The 20,304-nt window shown below is 44.2% G+C and overlaps 3 protein-coding genes across 8 annotated transcripts in view; 1 reads left to right on the top strand and 2 right to left on the bottom strand.

Annotated features, from left to right (window-relative positions):
• Positions 1-593: 593 nt before the first annotated feature.
• On the bottom strand, positions 594-7,332 carry LOC131104114 (YTH domain-containing family protein 1-like). Its single transcript, XM_058050917.1, has 6 exons — positions 6,881-7,332; positions 6,166-6,190; positions 5,507-5,586; positions 2,077-3,726; positions 1,922-1,966; positions 594-1,813 (listed from the first exon to the last, which is right to left on the bottom strand). The coding sequence occupies exons 1-6, from the start codon at positions 6,905-6,907 to the stop codon at positions 1,787-1,789; spliced, it is 1,854 nt and encodes a 617-aa protein (XP_057906900.1). The 5' UTR covers positions 6,908-7,332; the 3' UTR covers positions 594-1,786.
• birc7 (baculoviral IAP repeat containing 7) lies at positions 6,518-17,862 on the top strand. 5 transcript variants are annotated; one of them, XM_058050920.1, is made up of 8 exons: positions 6,520-8,971; positions 9,411-9,510; positions 9,581-9,668; positions 9,813-9,858; positions 12,667-12,864; positions 15,149-15,214; positions 15,293-15,511; positions 17,708-17,862. In XM_058050920.1, the coding sequence occupies exons 1-7, from the start codon at positions 8,431-8,433 to the stop codon at positions 15,499-15,501; spliced, it is 1,248 nt and encodes a 415-aa protein (XP_057906903.1). In that variant the 5' UTR covers positions 6,520-8,430; the 3' UTR covers positions 15,502-15,511; positions 17,708-17,862. The 5 variants fall into 5 exon arrangements, with proteins under 5 accessions (XP_057906904.1, XP_057906903.1, XP_057906902.1 ...); XM_058050919.1 differs by lacking the exon at positions 17,708-17,862 and adding an exon at positions 16,251-17,047 and having other exon boundaries at positions 6,577-8,971; XM_058050918.1 differs by lacking the exon at positions 17,708-17,862 and having other exon boundaries at positions 6,578-8,971; positions 15,293-17,047.
• The window catches only part of nkain4 (sodium/potassium transporting ATPase interacting 4), a 33,030-nt gene continuing 29,381 nt past the window's right edge, over positions 16,656-20,304 (bottom strand). The window contains exons 6-7 of one of the 2 annotated variants that reach the window (XM_058050924.1): positions 18,579-18,663; positions 16,656-17,503 (exon numbers count right to left, since the gene is read on the bottom strand). In XM_058050924.1, coding sequence (XP_057906907.1) covers positions 17,494-17,503; positions 18,579-18,663 — 95 coding nt within the window. In that variant the 3' untranslated portion in view covers positions 16,656-17,493. The remainder of the gene's footprint in view (positions 17,504-18,578; positions 18,664-20,304) is intronic. The other variant, XM_058050925.1, reaches the window with a different exon arrangement.

The raw sequence follows: 20,304 nt of genomic DNA, 5'->3' as shown, positions 1-20,304 counted from the left end.
GATCAAACCAAAACCAAAACGGCAATTGTTCCCTAAGAAATCCCCGCAATGTCGATCCAATTAATACGTTCCAGGCACCCAAGAATATTAAAAAATACATTTAATAGAGATTAATTTTAATTTTACATGCAGAAAATAATGCCAAACAATTAGGATGTGGTGTTCACGGACATCCTGGAGAAATCAAATTTAATAGTGTTTCTCACCTTTTTAAAATAACATTAGTGGCATCCCAAATTTTTGGCCCACATGGTGGGTTAAAAATGCACAAAGTGCGAGTCAGCAAGGTTGCAAGGCGTAGGGTGCTTTGTTTGGGCATTTGATTCCGCAAAACGATACAGTACAGGGCAAACAGTAAATGCAATATTGTAGGAAAACCCTGAAAACAGAGGCAAAACTCTAGTAGAAATGTTTACCAAAACCCGAGTCGTACGAACGCCACGGTCTGACTGTAGTTAACCCCTTAGTGACACTACTGTATATTGGCTCCAACAGTCAGAACCAGAAGATTCCCCGTACAGTTCTACCTCGTGTATCATATGCATTCAATTCAGACCGTAGAGCAAACAGACCACCAAAAGAGACACATAAACCAGTTTTCATTCATTTTTTGTTACGCAATAGTAAATCAGTTACAGTTATTACTAGGTTATACATTTTTAGGCTTTCTCCATGATTATATAGGTTCCTACGTTAAAGCTTTACATTACAAACAACATGAGACTTAGCAACCCAAGTTCAGAAGGGAAACAAAAACAACAAGATTAAGACAAAATGGTGGCAAACAAGAAAAACAAAGTGAGCTCTCCCCGCACCGATGCAATTTTTGTGGAACAAAAAGAAAAACAGCAAGTATAGCAACTCCTCTGATGCAGCAAATATCACGACAAGATGTAAAAATCTAAAATGGAGGATGCCACGTTTCATGAAAACTGGGTTGCGCAACACAAGCACTGTTGGAGACAAATATGAAAAGAAAGCAGAGGTGAAGGATGTTGGGAGTACAGTTTTATGATTTAAAAGCGTGACGGTCCTGGTTCATTCCAAGAGGTCTTTGCAAATCCTCTTCTGAATTGTCTCCAGTTTTGTGTGGCGTCACGCTATCCCTGATTTTTCCAGCAGTGTCGGTGTTAGCGGTTCATTAATCATCCGAGGAAAATAAAAGCCTGCAGAAACCAAGTTTCTGAAACGAAAGCTGTCAGTAGTAAACCAAAAAATAAAAATAGAGATTTTGTCAATATGAATGAAAAATAGATAAATTATTGAAGTTTTATTGTCGTACAGTTCCTTGTAGTACATTGCCTTTGGGATGCTCCAACCCTGTTGGCACAGTTAAACTTGTAAAACCTGGCAATGCTGCCACCACGTGGACAAATGGGGTAGGACATGGCCATTCTTGATTGTACTCTAATATAAATTGGCTGATTGGTTTTTTCTCCATGATGCAGTCAAACTCTGATACGGCTGAGAAGAGGAGAGCGTGGAGGCAGATGTGGTGAGAGTACATGATGTTAAGTGTAAAATAAATTTTTAAAAATGAATTTAAAGTGGGTGAAGGAGGGTCTTATTACATTAAATCAGATTGTAATCCCTGTACAAGGTATGTGTCAGGTGTGGGTGGGGGGTGGGGAGAAAAAAAGAAAAAAAAAACAAATGCTTTGATGGCAGCGAATTCCCAGAACTGAATTTGGGGAAAAAAACAAAGGGTTTGTTTGCATTTCATATTCTTGTCTCTTAAATCAATTGTGTCCTAGTGTAACTTGATCAAGCCAGAGATAAACGTCCTCTATTGTTTATTCCTGTTCTGGCGCTCCTGTTTGGGGAAGAAATGACAAAAAAAAACAATTTAAAAAAGAAAAGATTGGATTTTTAAGACATAAGTCGTCACTAACAATAAAAAATAAAAATACAGATTCCTCACCTGATCCAACCGAGAGCGGCTCTGTATCTGAGCAGGTTCAAAAGTCTATGAAAACAAAAGGAAACAAATTGAGAGAGAAACCGAAATATCAGTGCATTAATTATTCAATAAGATATCGTTCAAAATCGATGCTGGACTAGCGGTAGCACGCCCACCTTGCGCACCTCCTCCTCTTCTTCTTGCCTCTTCTCGTAGTGAGAAAAGTCATCAAAGATGGACGTGGTGTGTTTGTAGGCGGCGATGATCTTGAGCACCTGTTTGGCCTTCTCCAGTGGAACTTCCTGCGTGTCGCGGGAGTTGGTCACCGGCTTGTTGTCGTTGTTCTCCAGGCGGATGTGACGCAGCTGGCTATTAGGAACATCCTTAACAAACAACCAGTCAACATCAAACTTGCCCTTCCACTTGTCCTGTGCCCAAACACCAGCACTGGTGCCGTAGTCCACGGGTGAGCGCATCTCGGCCACGCCGCAAAAATGACCACTGCCGTTGACACTAAATAGCAAGTACACGGGGCCCTTGCCATTCATGGCCCGGAAGGCCGAGTCCAGTCGCTTGTTGCCGTGCTCTGTGCTGCACCAGATGGAGTACTTGATGGAGCGATGGATGTCGTCCTCGGAGTAACTCTTAATGATGAAAACACGTCCATTCTTCAGGTTCCATTCAAAGTCCTTCGGGTTATAGCTGTGGGAGGCACGAAGCTTCTCCAGCACCGGATGGGACTCGACACCGGGTCCCTGGCTGGAGCAGATTTGGGGGCCACAGTTTCCACCACCAACCATGCCCATCATGCCACTACCGTCATGGTTGAGGCCCCCCTGCCCGTAGCCTTGATTGCGGTTGCGTGGGGCCACCCAGCGAGTCTGAGGTTGCAGGGGCTGCGTGTGGTTTTGGTAGGGCTGAGGGGGCGGCTGGTGGTGCTGGTGATGGGCGGGCTGAGGCTGTAAGGCAATGGGTTGTATCTGAGGCTGTACCAACGAATGAGGGGGGGGCTGCATGGGTCCTTGCTGCATGGGGGCTTGATGCTGCATCGTGTGAGGCAGACCAAGAGGCTGCTGCGGTTGCTGCAGCGGGGCCGTGGCAACTTTAGTTACGGGTCCCTTTTCCCAGGTGCCAATGTTCATGTTGTGTTTGATTGGGGGCGGGGGCAGAGCTGCCCCTGGATTGGCCAACCCTGGCTTCACCTTCGCTTTTAGCTGTTGCGGCTTGGCAGGCTTGCTGGCAATGGCGGCCCAAGAGGTGGGTTTGGGCGGGGGCATTCCGATGGGCGTGGCCCCATTCCCCGTGGCTGCAACAGCTTGCCCCCCGATTACTGACCCGACAGCCTTGACACCTGAACCCGGGCCAGTGACGTCCCCTCCGATCTTCAAACCCACCATGCCCTGCTCCAGGCTGTTCATGCCAGGAGCTTTGCTGAGTGTGTCGCTGTGAAAGCCAGTCTGGCCGTCAGGCACCAGGGTGCCCCCGAGGGAGCTGGGGGGGTAGCTGTAGCTGCCACCGTAGGCTGAATTTTGAGTCTGCTGGCCCTGGGACCCACTTGTACCCCAAGCAGAGAAGGCGGGGTTCTCTGGGAAGAAATTAAACCTGTGGGGGTAAATGCTGCTTCCCAACCCCCCCGGCTGGCCAAACACGGTGTCCGGCATGAAATGATGGTCTCCATTGCTCAAGGGTCCATAGGGAGTAAGGTACGGAATCGGGGGGTCCCCACCTGTGGACCACGGAGCCTCATTGAGGGGGTATGGAAAGCCGATGGAGGGAGCGTAGTAACTGGAAAGGTAAGGGTCGGTGATGGACTGGTAGCTGTTGTTCTGGAAGCATAAGCAAAGAAGAGCAGAACAAAAACATGAGCATGAGATCTTATGTTTGGTTTACATTTAAGACATTATTGTAGTGATAATCATATTTTAATAAAGAACAAGTTTCATCCAGGCTGCACAGCGGTGGAGTGGTTAGCACACACGCCACGCAGCGAGGAGACCAGAGTTCAATTCCACCCTCGGCCATCTCTGGGTGGAGTTTGCATGTTCTCCGGGTACTCCGGTTTCCTCCCACATTCCAAAAACATGCTAGGTTAATTAGCCACTCCAAATTGTCCGTAGGTATGAATGTGAGTGTGAATGGTTGTTTGTCTATATGTGCCCTGTGATTGGCTGGCCACCAGTCCAGGGTGTACCCCGCCTCTCGCCCGAAGACAGTTGGTATAGGCGACCCTCGTGAGCATTTTCACTTTTCTATTACGGCTGCAACAATTATTAAAATAATTAGAGCACGTAAAATGTACAAAATGTTTTTTTCTGCTTTGAGAAATCCTGCAGGGAGATTGAAGAGGCTAGAGAAAGACAATGAAAGAGAAGGAAAACAAAAAGTAAAAAAAACAGACAGAAAATGTGGCTAAACACGGTGACGTGTATCCGTTGGAACGCAGCACTTTACCACAATAGCGGTCCTTTCCTGATTCGCCGTCACCGCTGTGCAGCAACAATGAAATCCAAGCGTGAAAGCAACCACTGGCTACCGCTGTGGCTGACGCAGAGTACCCAGAGAAAACCCACGCATGCACGGGGAGAACATGCAAACTCCACACAGAGATGGCCGAGGCCGGGATTGAACTCGGGTCTCCTAGCTGTGAGGCCTGCGTGCTAACCACTCGACCGCCGTGCAGAATAAAAACAATTGTTTCAAAAAGTAAAACAGCCGAAATCAAGGTAGTACAATAAAAACTTAAGCCAATGACACCACTAGTAATTTAGTCATACAATAACAAATTAGCCAACGAGTACTAAATGAGAAAAATACAATATAAATACAATGGAATTCATGGTGCAATCAAACAAGTAACTTTTGTCAAATTTAATAGGTGGCAAATGTGAAAGGTGTGTGCATCTCACCGCAGAATTCTTTTATCCGTCAGCCACAGCAGCAGCCAGTAATTGCTTTTACGCTGGGATTTCATTGTTGCTGCACAGCGGCGACGGCGTATCACGAGGGGACTGCTATTGTGGTATTTAAGTGCCACGACAAGAAGACGCGTCAAGGTGTTCAACTTTAGCCACATTTTCTGTCATTTTGTTTTCCTTCTCTTTCATTTGCCTTGTCGCTTTCTCGAGCCTCTTCAATCTTCCCGCATCCATAAAGACCCGCTTCCTTCTTTGTCCTTTGTGCGGGTGACGTATGCGGGCTGGTGACGTAAGCGATATCATCAATTTTTTTTTTTTTTTGCAATTGAAGTTCTCCAATTATTCAAATAATTGTTGCAGCCCCAGAAAGTTCCATGTCTGTGTGCAACTTGAGACGTCTCGTCACCACTTAAATCTTGGACTTAGTAAAGCAACAGCAAATCAGGAGGGAAGATTAAGGTCACGTAATATCTACAAAGTGCCTTATATGGAACTGCATGACCTTCGTGATCTACTGGTACCTCGCAATCGACGTAATGGGCACTCCTGATGTAACCAATAATGTCTTATTTCATATGCAATGTTTACTTTTTTATTTCTGAGAAAGAGCAGACTTGCATTATGTGTGCACGTGTGTGTGTGTGTGTGTGTGCGCAGTGGGGTCATAACACCCCCTTTGGTGTCTCTTTACCTGAGTTGATTGACTGGTGAGATATGGCTCGAAGTCATTGTCATGGACAGTTTCCTTCTGATGTAGTGAACCATTTTGCACTGCAACAAAACAACTTTGTATTAATGCATGTTTGGATAACAAATCACATATACAGGGTGTCCCAAAAAGAACTGTACACACTGGAAATTATTGTAAACTACTTTCTTTTTTGGGATACCCTGTATTTTTCACAGAACTGAGAAATGTTAGCTACAAATGTATAGATCTTCTCAGATGGTAATGGTTTTATTTCATTGAGCAAATGCAACAGTTACTGATTGTAAAAGTAATAGATGGAGCAACATTTAGATGATGGACAACATAAATGGACAACATTTATCAGTCAGAAACGTGGAAAAAGCATAATAGGTCCTCTTTAAATGACTACTTCTGTCACAGTATTACAGCGTATGTGTAAACTGGATTGTTTATAAGCACTGACATGGCAATTTTTATATGGCAAATATCAATCGGGCTGTGCAGTGCCTGGGTTTATGTCAACGCCTACCCTTTGTTTAAAAAAAATAACCATACAGTCTTTCAATGCAATGCATACATACTGTAGGCACTCGAGAATAAAGGCCACCACAATCATCAATACATTAATCATCAATGTTCTGTTTTTGACACTAACTCACCTTTAGATGCTTGTCCCTTTGATCGCTGCAATCCCATTCGAAAAAAGAGGAGGGGAAAGGGGAAGAAAGTTATCTTAATGCAGTAAAAGATTGGAGCCAATAACTGTACATTCACATATGCTACTGATTTGTTGCTCTTCTAGGCTGCTTGACTTTGGATTCAGGCGGCTAATCACATACAGTTGATCGAGCCGTTCTTTTACTTTTGCTTGATTAATACCTTGTGAGGTAATGAGCAACTTTAATCATGTAGGTCACCAAACCAAGCAAAGTGTTAATTCACGGATAACTTGGCTAGCTAGCATAGCCCTGCAAAATGGCTTTCACAGCTAGCCAGCAACTAGTTAACACAGCATGAAAATTAAGTTGACAAAATAAAACGAACGCATCCGTGGAAGTGTGACGAAGAGCACATGAATTAGATGCTTCAACTTCGCCGAAACGCTGGAATTGAGCAAGTTAGCTTCAACAGTGTTTTACTGTTAGCTTTGGTCAGTGAGTGTCAAACATGTGTTCCACTGCACGGAACCGAGTGGTTATCATTTGTGCTACATCGACATGTGTCACATTTACGTTCACTGATTGTATCCAAATTGCGTGCGGTGTTACTACCGCAGATGGTTTGCGAGCACTCCCCTGCCCGTAGGTTGCTAAAGTTAGCAGACTAGCTAGCTTTGCCAGCTCTCCAACAGCCGAGGTATTTCGTTCGTCCTACCTGAGGGTCAATGTTCGCGGCAGACATAATTCATGAAGTAAGTCCCTGGGTTTTTTCACCGAGCCTGACCTGGTGAGTGGATTTCAAGCTCCGTGATCTGAAAGCAAGTTCACAGCCCACAAGCTGTACTTCACAGCTCCAGTTAGCAATGTGGCTAGCAGTTCCGCTTAGCGTGTAGTAGCCAGTAGCTCAGCTGTATCGCCTCCGCTATGCGCCTTTGCAAACTTGGCCGAAGACTGTCCAAAATAAGTCCTTTGGGTTGTTTTCAAGCAAAGATTACGGGTCACTGAATGGCTGTCTTGGAACTGGAATGTGTTTTTCCTCTTTGCTTTTTACTTTGGCGATTTAAATCCAGTAAGAGAGAGCCCTCTTCAGTTACGCTTAAACCCAGTACACTTCCCCAATGGCTGCTCCATCCGGGCTTTGAGACACGGCTGCAGTTCCCCTTGTCACCACTAGGGGCTAAACTTTACCTATGACTTGGCATACATAAATTCATACACGCTGACGTATTATCAGCTGTTCTGTGTTCACCTTCCATTGTAAATGGGTAGAAAAAGCAAAACATATTTCCTTAGAATATATCAGTCCTATATCAATTCATTACATCTATCAGTTTCATGGCCTGCAACATGTTCCAGTAGTTTCTTATTAACTGTACAATTGGTGGACGGAGTTTCCATCCATACATTTTCTATTGGAAAATGTAGAATGTATTTGTTTGTTTCCTATCAATTTCCCTCTTGAGATCTATTTTTGGGGGCACTTGAAGGCAATAATGCATCTCAAGAAAAGTATCACCATTACAATTTAACTGTCATACTTTAACTGTCAAAACAATCATATAGATTATATTATATAAATAAAACAGTTGTCCAACATGAATGATTATTTTTCCTGTTTATGGAAACTTACGGTTCACTCTGTATTCCAATTTAGTGAAGGGAAAGGTATTTGGTTTGGCCCAAACCAAAGTGTAAACCAAGGATAAAAAGAAGATATATATGAAGTAGTAGTAGTAGTAGCAGATTTATTTAATTATTATAATAAATGGCAGTTACTTTTTGTCCACAATTAAGTGTATGTTCTTATTTTTGGATTGTTTACAAATACTTAGTGTATGCCATACAAAATGAGACAATTAAAACTCCATCCAATCATTTTCTATGCCGCTTATCCTCAATAGCGTCACAGGACAATTCAATCTCGATATATAAAATACATGTTGGGTGTAAAGCCGTATAATATTATTTCTGCGGTAGGTGTTCCATAGGTCTCATGTCATTCACAAAGTGGTCCAAGATTCATCAAAAGTTGAGAACCTCTATAAAGTTGTCCATGGTTTGTCTTTGTCCGAGAGGAGGAGCACCATGGTTATGGTTAGTCAATTGTTGAGTGAGGGACCAATGAGCAACATTCCAGCACTGGGTGTTTTTTCCAGAATGTAGTTTCCCGTAGGCCACCATCCAGGCCCCCACACCACACCGTATTTGAAGCGGTGTGTGCTTCATTTGCTTTCGGTGTGTGCTCCGCTATGGACCGTAGAAGGGATGCCCGGCACAGCACAAACACAGACAGGAATCCCTTCACGCTCGGGAATGCCAGATGACAGAAGCACCATGCTGTACATCCTCGAGGAACCTCAGATGCGTGGAGAAGGCGAGAGGCTTCGAACATTTCAAACCTGGCCAACAGATGCTCCGGTCACATCCGGAGATCTGGCAAAGGCGGGATTCTTCTTTTTAGGTCAAGGAGATAAAGTCCAGTGTTTCTGCTGCGGCGGGGTTCTAAGATGTTGGGTACACGGGGACAGCCCCACCGCCGAGCACAAGAGGCATTTCCCCACTTGCAGCTTCATACGAGGCCGAGCTGTGGGAAACATTCCACTGCAAGGTGGCTTCTCGGACTCTGTGGACGGACAGCTTTTGAGCCAACTCCAGAGGATGACCATGGACGACCAGGGAACGGCAGGACAAGCGGTTTACCCCGAGATGGAAGCAGAGGACTCCAGACTCACGACCTTCCACAACTGGCCCACGGAGGCTTCAGTCCAGCCGGACGTTCTTGCCAGAGCTGGATTTTTCTACACAGGTGCTTTTTGTCAATGATCTAATGACGCATACAACATTATCAGTGTAATATTTAGCCGTGACCTCGTCGCTGCTAGACTGACCTGTCATTGTGAGGGTTCATAATCGACCTGCTGAGTCATGGTGTTGTCAAGAGAACACCCTGGACTGAGCTGGGGGTGCTAAAGCAGCATGGATGCTCATCTTGATGCACGCTCCACGTACTGTATATCTAGAATAGCGCTCAAAAGTTGCACAGACCACCACAAAGCCAAAACAATATGAATTGTTATGAAACGATATTAATGTAGCACCGTATTGTGGAATCTTTCTTGTCATCCTGGTGACAAAAACAAACTATTTCATATATATAAATAGTAGTCATTGGCAATTATTTCAATCTGTATAATCCAATGTGTGACTAAAAGCACTAAAATATGTTTACTCTTGTCTCATATCAGGTCACGGCGACAACGTCAAGTGCTTCTACTGTGATGGAGGTCTGAGGAACTGGGAGCCCGGAGATGACCCTTGGCAGGAGCACGCCAAGTGGTTCCCACGGTAACATGGCATTTCAAATAAAATGTACTATACAGATTGTAAAACAACATCTTTGTTTGTTTGTTTTTAGTTGTGAGTTTCTAATCCAGTCAAGAGGGCAGGAATATATTAGCAACATCCAGGATGCTCACTTTCATCTGGGAGACACTCTGCCTGCGGTGAGAACCTTTTCATTTCAATTTGGCATGCTGCAGTCATTACGTATCATCATTAACCACTTAGCACCAAGACTGTTATTGCAGCACCTGATTCGTTAACAACTATCATTTATTAATTTCACAATATTTCATTTTGTTCTTCAGGGTGGCTCACAGACGTCCACGGGGAGAGAGGTTGGCTCCAGAAATGGTAAGTCATTTCTGCAAAAACAAGGGGTGCTATTTACAAAAAAAACAAAAGGCATGTTTATTTACTTGAACGGGGGAAACTGAGGTTGTACGGCAGGATGTACCCGGTAGAGCGAAAATAAAAGGCTGCAGACGATTTAATTATTTGTACCGTGCAACAGCTCGGTACCGTCTTTGGTTGGCTCTTCAAATCAGTTGTTTGCAGTAATTAGGACGCTCTATGAATAAAGTTTGGATGCAATAAAAGGAATTCTAATACATTCAAGGAGATCCACAGTAAAGCAGTACAGTATAGAGCGTGTATGTGGGGTGGTACGATCCAAAACCGACAAGAATGGTGAAAAATTGTAAATAATGTACATACCAAAAAAATTCCTAAAAATACGTATTTTCAACACTCACCCAGGGGTCTCTCTTTTCTTGTGAGAGATACTTTTAAAAAATCAAAATGGCCTCTTTTTGAATATTTATTTATAGAACAAAGTGAATAAGCTTGTTTTACCAGAGCTGCTTCTTCACAAGCTAGATCGCCCCTTTGCCACTGGCGCCGGTGGGAGGGATGGAGGCGTGGGTGCGCAGCGCTGCACCAGACTGCGTTGCTGATGAAATTTGCAAATTGCATTGGCCACACCCCATTGGCGCCTGGTCTACGAAACTGGAGCCCAATACGTTAATGAAGAATTACTTCCACTTAGAATTATCTGTAATTGCCTCCATGTTCACTAGCTCGGCCTTGCGGACGACGGGCTTCTTCCTCTCCATCCGCTGCCTGATCTCAATGGTGATCAAGAGGTCTTTGACACTTTTGGTCCTTCCTGTCACAGCACCGTGTTTTCCTCTTTCGCTGTTGTCTTGGTCCAGGAAAGAATCAATGTATATGGTTTTTTGTCTTGAACTGGACTAGCACATTGAGTAGCTTGCAGTTCTGCTTCCCAGCCCCTGTAAGGTCACTTGAGGCCAAGGTGTTGTCCACAGACACTTTGATGTTCCTCTCGGAGTTCTTCACAATGTCTTTGTGGCAGCACAGTCGGGTGCTTGAGGAGATCCTCTTCCGGTATTCCTTGCTGATGATCCTTTACACAGACGGCCAACTGAAGCCTATCTTGTCCTTGTGCGCCATCTTCTCCAACTGTGCGCCCCCCCAGTGTGTGTCATGTGTCAGTTTCTCTCCACATGATATACAATGGCGGTCAGCGAGGATATTTACTTGTTTTTCAACAAACTTTGTAACGTCCATGAACAAGGTGTTCCTCCTACAAGTGTAGACGTAGCTCCTCCACACGTCTCTCATCTTATAAAGCAACTTCTTTATAATGTCCATCCAGCATGTTAGATGGGGTGTCGAGGTCATGAAGGTACTGCACATCTTCCATGTCATTGCAGCATCCACGCAGGAAGAGATTGTACTCCTGGAGTGCTCTTATGTACTTCCTGTTTTTTAATGAGTGGCCATTACAGTGCTCTCTCTTTATGGCGGAGTGATGTAATTTCATTTTGGAATAACTGGAATAATGTCCAGTGATGTGTCTTTTTCTGGTCCCACAATTCCTATGAACACATTCTGATGCTGTGTGGGATTGGTTGCATTGGATGCATTTGCAGCTCAATGAGACCACGTCGTTGTTGCATCATATCAGGTGTGTTTGTGACCTTATGTTGTGATGTCCTACCAATCAGGATTTCTGCTTCTATAACGAGGAAATTTTCCATTTCCTTGGCATTTCCATGCCCAGTGTGCTTTGTGCAACATTTCCTCTTCCTCCTCCAAAGCATGGTTTCCTTTTGAGATTTTTTTGTTGTGCAGCCAAAACCGCCAAATTCTCCTTAGCTCCCCTTCTAGCAAATGAATGTGAGACATTGGAGGAGTGACTTGAACGTGTTCTCCTGTCGCCTGTGCTTCAAACACTGTTATGAGGCTCAACCTCGTCTTGTGGGTTGTGTGCTTTGGGCGCCAAAGACACCGGACGGGGATTTGAATGACTGGACATCCATCCATCTTCTGTATCACTTATTCTCATGAGGGTCGCGGGCATGCTGGAGCCTATCCCAGCTGATTTCGGGCGAGAGGTGGGGTACACCCTGGACCGGTGGCCAGCCAATCACAGGGCACATATAGACAAACAACCATTCACACTCACATTCATACCTATAGACAATATGGAGTCGCCGATTAACCTAGCATGTTTATGGAACGATGCCGGCATCCCACCAGCAACCAGTTGGTCAAAATTGTCACTTGAATATGCCGAAGTGGTCCTAAAAATGTCGTCTATAGGCATTCAACTGAAATGGGTAAAGAAGCCAAGAAACATTTGCAACCAAGTCAAGTACTTCCATCGATCCCACTGGAATATAACGTCTATTGTTGTTCCTAAGATCCAACCGGGTTTAGTCGTGAGTCGTATTTGATTGAAAGGTTATCAACCTATCCTGACAAGCTCCTGTAAATATTTGAAATGTGAGATAAAACTCAAGAACATCTTAGGAATTGAGTTAATAAGGCGTGTTTGATGATCTTCTCGGCCTTTTCATGTGCAGGCTAGCTTTAGCACAAAAGAACTTCACAGCTAGTATAGTTGGCATCTGGTAGACATGCACACATACTTCTAGATTCATCATCCTTTGATAAGATGTTTTTTTTAGCTGATGTTTTGCGGCTCCAGAGTGTTTGTCTTTAGTGGGCGAAGGGGGCAAAATGTCTGTTTGCCCCAGGGGAGACCCTCCATGCGGACATTTAATTTGTGTTGTAAATGTTTTCAAATGAATTTGCAGTTTGGAAAATACCTGGCTGTTTTCTTTCATCTCCCAGATCTGGTGGGGAGTTTGGCAACGTCGTCAGCCATGCTCTCCCCTGTGGTGCAGACAGTGCTCCAGATGGGCTTTGAAGCCAGCCTGGTAGAGAGTCTAGTCCAGACCAAGTACCTTTTGACAGGCCAACACTACTTTCATGTGTCTGATCTGGTCAGTGATGTGCTGCAGGCGGAAGAGGAGGACAGGCAGAGCAGAGGTAACATCCCTTAGATTTCAGACTATCGTGTGGAAATAGGAGTGTCAGTATAAGCAAAGACGGGTGATCTTCGGGATTTTTCTGATGTGTGGGTGACAAAAAGAACTGTGTTTGTAATTTGTTGGCTCTACGGGTGTCTTGCGAGGTCAAACCATATTTCCCGTTTCGAGCCGGAAGCTAATCAGACAGAACCATTGCATTGCTGCTGTGTATGTTAAGAAACGTAACAAGGAAGTGGTGGTGTGCAAGGCAGGATTGGAACCGCGCATTGAGTGGTTTACACACACTATAAACTTTGTAATCCAAGGGTCGGGCCGAGTTCTGCGTATGGCTGTCAAACATATCTGAACACTAGATTTTTTTTTGGATTACATTTTAATGTAAAACGTTACAGAAATCACAGAGTTAAAGAAATTGTCAAAATCTATAACATTATCATGTACAGGGTCAATGATAATAATAGACAAATTAATAATGTAATAATGATTATGATATAATTGATCACTGTCCACTGGACAGGATGGTTGCAGAGCTTGTGTACATTGTGTGTACTTGTATACATTTAATGGTGGCCTAAAACTATTGAGTATCTCTACTAAATCTGTCCAAAAGTGGGAAAGTTATATCCCGCTTCTTCTTCCTTATTTGTTTTTTGGAGTTTTTTTTTTTTTTAATATTTACTACATTCATTCATATCTAGACCGGGGCGGGGTGGACAGCACAGGGAAACAAGTTCATCACTAGAAAGTCAAATAATTTTACATCCAAGTCGATGCAAAGAGGTCATCAAAGGAACGGGAGACAAGATGGGGGGGGGCTGACAATACAGAACAATATAATCTAATAACACGGATTCAGCACACGCTACATCCTACCAACTACAGGAAGTAATCTAAAAATAGTTAAAGAAGAACGCTACAACTAAAAAGTGTAGAAGTCACAAGTTCTCATCCATCTATTTTCTATACTTATTATATATTATGGTTGTGAGGGGGGGATGCTGGAGCCTATCCCAGCTGACTTTGGATATTCCACCATGATGTTCAGATGTTCCACCAATAGGACCTCTCCACCATCAAGAGCGCTATCATAGTGGAAAAGACACCTATATGGGCATACCACCACCAGATGGCAGTGTTAACCCCAAACACAAAATCAGAGAAATGGAGCAGCCTGTAAAAAAATAACACAGTGTAACCAATATCCTCATTCAGTCCTGGGTATTTTTGGGTATTTGTACCCGAGTTTTATGACCTAGAAACTGATTATGAGGCCAAATTTGAAGAACTGCTAACCAGATTTGAATAGGGAATCTCTGCTTTAAAGAACAGGATCCAAAATGACACCACTTCCAGTGTGGAGGCTACCAGGATCAAACAAATGATCAAACTAAATTGGAGTATTATCGACAGCGATGAAACTCCATGACAAATATTTCCAGAAGCTGTCAGTTCCAAAAGGTGTCTGGTTTTGAAAGATAAACTGGTTCGAAGCCACCAACCACCAGATTCTAAACAGACATGACGAACATCTAGACCGCTTGGCTCATATTCATGTAATACGTGGAATCATTGCACAATTTTTTGGACAATAATTCACAAAATGATATTAAAATTTACCATTTTATCAATTGCTAGATTTGTTATTTATTATTATTCATTTATTTTAGTGGTATTTGTTATGTAGCTGGTATAGCTGATCCCAGCAACCAGTCCTTATAAAGGACAATCTTAAAAAATGATCAGGGGTGCCCAAACTTTTTCTTACCACTGCATATTAAAAGACAGCAATGCTTTGACCCCTTCTGGTTCACCGTGGGGGCAGGAAGTAAGACCCTCAGACCTTATATGGACTACTGGGGGCTAAACGATGTTCATTCATTCATTTTCTACCGCTTATCCTCACAAGGTTGTGCGGGGGTGCTGGAGCCTATCCCAGCTGTCTTTGGGCGAGAGGTGGGGTACACCCTGGACTGGTGGCCAGCCAATCACAGGGCACATATAGACAAACAACCATTCACACTCACATTCATACCATGGACAATTTGGAGTGGCCAATTAACCTAGCATGTAGGATGCCCTCAACCCACAAACGTCAATAAACGAACCTACCTAAGTTAGGATTCCAATCCACGATTCAAGTACCAACCTGACGAAGGACAGTTTCATCCACCATCAACAGTTTGACAAATGCTGAATGTTCATCAAAGAGCCGTTGACGTAAATAACTAACCATGGCTTATGCCTGAATCATAACATCTTCTCCATTACGTCATGTTTACCAGAGCCCGGTGAGGGTCAAGGCACGGGTGCTGGTATTGTGGGGACCCTAACGCCTCTGAGAGAGAAAGGTCAGAGGCCAAAGCTGCTGATGTTCAGTCCGTCAAGTTCCGACGTCAATCAAAACAAACTTCCTGTGTCTCTCGTAGTTCCATCAGGGAGGGAGCCCAGTCCCGAGGAGCTTCTGAGGCAGCTGCAGGAGGAGAGGACCTGCAAGGTGTGCATGGACAAGCTGGTGTCCATCGTCTTCATCCCCTGCGGTCATCTGGTGGTGTGTGGCGACTGCGCCGCCAGCCTGCGCCATTGCCCCATCTGCAGAGCCATCATCAGAGGCAGCGTCCGTGCCTTCATGTCCTGAGAGTGCGGAGGTGGGGTTCCATCCACTTCCTGCATCAAAGACTTTGACTTTTTCTCTTTTGGTTTTCCTTTGAGGGTTGCAGGTTTTGGCAACATTTACTAAATATTATCTATGCTAAACTATATGGAGTTTGACAGCAGATCAGTGAAATAATTGCTTTATTGAGCACAGTTCTGGAAAAGGAATATACACAGATCACATATTGGGAACACTGGGCACCAAATGGAACACTTTTTATACGAAGAAAAAGAAATATGAACATAGATGTGCCATCGTTTTCAGTGGAAGAGTTTTAAACTATTCCAGGGATGCTATTTTGAGACTTGGTAACATTTCTTTCATACTGAGTATTATTGTCAACTGGGTGTCGGTTCAAAACCACCTTTGGAGACATTAGGTTTGACCGCTCACATCCAATCCACTTCACCGTTTCAGACCACCTGGCAGTGAGAATATTACTGGAATCTGACCAGCTATTTAGATGTAGATACTAAAAATAGACCAGAGCGCTTTAGTGGCCAAGAGAAAAAAAAGATACTAAAAAGAGAATAAGAAAAAAATTGCATTTCCTTTGCTATTGCATCTTATTTTGAGATGCAATTTATTCAAAAAACAACACTGATTAAAAAAAAAAAAATACAAAAAAACCTATAATCCTTGCATATGGACACTATAAACACCAGAGGGCAGTAAGGCAACAGTGGATTTGTTCATTCATTCATTCATTTTCTACCGCTTATCCTCACCAGGGTCGCGGGCGTGCTGGAGCCTATCCCAGCTGACTTCAGGCGAGAGGCGGCGTACACCCTGGACTGGTGGCCAGCCAATCCCAGGGCACATATAGACAAACAACCATTCACACTCACATTCATACCTATGGACAATTTGGAGTGGCTAATTAACCTAGCATGTTTTTGGAATGTGGGAGGAAACCGGAGTACCCGGAGAAAACCCACGCATGCACGGGGAGAACATGCAAACTCCACACAGAGATGGCCGAGGGTGGGATTGAACCCTGGTCTCTGAGCTAACACAGTGGATTTGTCTCCCCCTAAAATGACTTTTAGCGTATTTAACATGACCAATGAAAAGTGCTTTCCTTTGGGGAGGTATGACCCATGGGTCTCCATGTTGGTGTGACATCATCAGATCTAAGTATGATATTTAACCATTCAGTAGGCATTACAGCTACAAGGAAGGGGGCCATCAAGGGATCCTGGCCCCCCACCACAACAACGACTAACATTTTATTTCCCTGTCAGTCTTGGAGCAGCACATTGCTGACAAAACAGGCTTAAGACCCCGGACGCCAAGTGTTGACCTGGTATTGGACAGTACTAAGGTGTAGCTAATTGCTAATTGAATATTAATATGAGGAGCTTGTATAATAATTCCATGCACAGCTTCCAGCACTATGCCAAACACGGAAACCCGACACTTCAGTGACGATGACTTGTGAGAATTTGTGAAAATCATCACAAACTTAAGACGATAGAAATAAAACTATGAAAACCTGCATGCCATAACTTGAGCGTTCTCATTTCCTTTCCTCGCTGCATTATTTACATCGGCTATTTCGGATTCACGTCCTCGCAGACTGGCTTCCTTTTTCCTGCTCTGCTGCGTACGTACGCACCCAGACCCCTGCCTCACGTAAACAGGCGGCGCACAATGGTTTCTTCATTCCGCTGACTTCGCTGTAATCCAGCCCAAATCAGCAATGACATGCAAAACCACTGTAGCACCAAGACCCAGACCGGGAACGTTGGGAAGACCATAGCAGCGCTGCACAGAATGCAATACAAATACTGAGCAAAACATACAGTATATAGGCATAATGAAGAGGAAGACTGGAGGAAGGCTGAGGTGTGATTCCCATGCAGCCCACCAATGAGTGGCAGGTAAAGTACTGGAAAGGGTGTGTCCCAGTCCAATGGAACTAACAGGTCAAAAGAGCCGTTGAGAGCATCACTTCCTTCCTGGATGATCTATTTACGTAGACCTGAAGAGAAAAGATAGAAAACATGTTTGTAGTGAATAGATGTTATGAATATATACATATTTCCAATTGCTAAATATAGCCTCTATGCAACATGACGTCTATGCTTCTGTAAGACGGGTCCCAAATTTGAAAGAATTACAAATAGTCTGTGTGAAAAGGGAAGGACTGAAGTTTGAATGTAATTAACGGCTTTCTTTATTTTAGTCTGAACTAAGCGGCCGTCTGCACGCACACATTCGCCCGGACGAAAGCATGAGGGACGTCGCTGCCGCCAGGTGATGTGAGACCAGGACTTCCTTCTTCCTCCTTGGAGACGGAGCTGATTAAACTGTCAAGATGTTCATCAAATATGCATACACGCGTATGACAGGCTGGGTAGACTCTGCTAGACCAATTGATATTAAAGTAGCCCTGCACAAGTGAACTGATTCATCACGTTTTAGACCTGGGGGGGGGCAAGTATAGCACAAAGCTATTAGCAAAGACATGCCATATTCATCAGGGCACTTGAGACAGGATGTAGGATGTTTTAGAGACAACTTACACTATTTAAGTTCAGTCATCATACGGGGTTGCTGGAGCCTATCCCAGCTGTCTTCGAGCGAGAGGCGAGGTACACCCTGGACTGGTGGCCAGCCAATCACAGGGCACATATAGACAAACAACCATTCACACTCACATTCATACCTATGGACAATTTGGAGTGGCCAATTAACCTAGCATGTTTTTGGAATGTGGGAGGAAACCGGAGTACCCGGAGAAAACCCACGCATGCACGGGGAGAACATGCAAACTCCACACAGAGACAGCCGAAGGTGGAATCGAACTCGGGTCTCCTAGCAGTGTGACCTGCGTACTAACCACTTGCCCACCATGCAGCCCACTATTTAAGTTACGGTAATTTATCCTAAATGTGGCCCATAGAACAGTTTGATTGATTATGTGTTTTTTTTTTTGGGGGGGGGGGTCAATATGCATCCTTGCACTAAAGACATATATTAGGATATTGAATATTCACGAGCCCCTGCCCATAGTCTCATTTAGAACACACGGACACACACACATGTGTACTTACAGGGACACTGGCTTTAGGAGAAGATGTGATGGTTTCTCATTGACATGGTAGAGTGGGAATGGGTCAAATCCACCAATAAAATCAACTGAAAACAAAGGATGGAACATAAATATCTCATAATAAATCAAAAAAGACAGTTCAAGACATGGAAGACATGGAATGGTAGGACAACAACAGAGGAGGAGAAACAGATGCGGGAATGGAAACAGAACATGCCGGCCTTTTTAACTTTATTTTTAGTGTATGAAAAACAGACTCCTGAAAACAATAAAAACATGGTCTTTAATCCGTGTGTGTGTGTGTGTGTGTGTGTGTGTGTGTGTGTGTGTGTGTGTGTGTGTGTGTATGTGTGTGTATGTGTGTGTGTGTCTCCAGCCGAAGGGAACAGGTGGAAGCTGCCAGCCTGTCAAAAACAACCTGCCAATTTCATGGCTGACACACAGAGATGACCTTCAGACACACGCCAAACACTCCAGTAGCTCGCTTTATTTCCTCACGTAAGGGGTCGGACCCGAGGTGAGGATCAGAGGAACAAGCATGGGGGGGCGGGGGGTGGATCACAAGACGGGGACAATTGCTGCTGATGGTGTAGCTGATGCTGAGAGATGTTTTCTAGATGAAGTAAAAACCTCTGTAATGATGCTGACAAACAAAGGACGAGAAGGGGAGGGGGGGTCACAATGTGGTTTGATTGACAGGAGAAAGCAGCTAGCATGTCCAGCAATTGCAAGCCCCTCCAAACCCGATATGGAAACGAGTGATACTGACAATAACGGGATTCAAGTGGCGGCTTCCGCTCTTTGGGATAAAATGGGCCGCTACTTCCTGCAAAGCAAATACTGATGGCGGAAAAGACAAAGGACCGCCCTGGAAACTGGAAGACCACATCAAGTACATTGTGATAAGAGGACGCAGTGTCAAATACTGATTTGGTTTTCAGGATGAGGGTTTGGAGCCGTGTGGGCTACAAGGGGGGGGACCAGCCCTTTCCTCTGTCCCGAGCATTTTTCATTTTTATCTTTGTTCATCAGACGGTCAAACATGCAACGTCTCTCTGCTTGGTTCTGTATCCGCGAGTCCGACACCTTCAAGACTGGAATCATTTGGAATTCAACCAAACTATATAGAATAAAATATGGAATAAAATTCCTTGAAATGTGGTTGAATCTTTGATGTCATGAAAGATGTCAACATGTCTTCATCTTTATTTGTTTTGTTTTGGGAAGACACCGGTAACGACAAAGACCTTGATCAGGGGTCGACAACCTTTACACCCTGGACTGGTGGCCAGCCAATCACAGGGCACATATAGACAAACAACCATTCACACTCACATTCATACCTATGGACAATTTGGAGTGGCCAATTAACCTAGCATGTTTTTGGAATGTGGGAGGAAACCGGAGTACCCGGAGAAAACCCACACAGAGATGGCCGAGGGTGGAATTGAACCCTGGGCACTAACCGCTCAACCGCCGTGCAGCCCCGAAGAAAAGACACACAAAAAAATACATAACGTAGACTCACGTGTTAGCATTGGGTGAGTTATTTTCAGGACGGTGTACTTCCTGCGGTAGCTATTTTTACATGGATGTAATGGTGGTTGAATGACACCATATCAGGATGAGTGTAAATTAGTCTCCCGTTTTATTATTTCAAACATTGACGTCAAAACGGTAAAACCGTAACCGTAAAAGCCTTGAACCTGACAACAAGACATTGCCAC

Source organism: Doryrhamphus excisus, chromosome 16 (assembly GCF_030265055.1).
Source record: "Doryrhamphus excisus isolate RoL2022-K1 chromosome 16, RoL_Dexc_1.0, whole genome shotgun sequence".
NCBI lineage: Eukaryota > Metazoa > Chordata > Actinopteri > Syngnathiformes > Syngnathidae > Doryrhamphus > Doryrhamphus excisus.
Note: the sequence above shows the minus strand (reverse complement) of the source record. Positions and strands in the feature narration are given on the sequence as shown.

Bases quoted from the DNA above. Each gene is read 5' to 3' on its own strand.
- birc7 (XM_058050920.1), top strand. From the start codon at position 8,431: ATGCCCGGCACAGCACAAACACAGACAGGAATCCCTTCACGCTCGGGA. The intron at 9,859-12,666 runs GTAAGTCATTTC...TTCATCTCCCAG, and splicing joins AGAGGTTGGCTCCAGAAATG to ATCTGGTGGGGAGTTTGGCA. The intron at 15,215-15,292 runs GTCAGAGGCCAA...TGTCTCTCGTAG, and splicing joins AACGCCTCTGAGAGAGAAAG to TTCCATCAGGGAGGGAGCCC.
- LOC131104114 (XM_058050917.1), bottom strand. From the start codon at position 6,907: ATGTCTGCCGCGAACATTGACCCTCAG. The intron at 6,191-6,880 runs GTAGGACGAACG...ATGGGATTGCAG, and splicing joins CCGCGAACATTGACCCTCAG to CGATCAAAGGGACAAGCATC. The intron at 5,587-6,165 runs GTGAGTTAGTGT...GTTTTGTTGCAG, and splicing joins AAAGGGACAAGCATCTAAAG to TGCAAAATGGTTCACTACAT.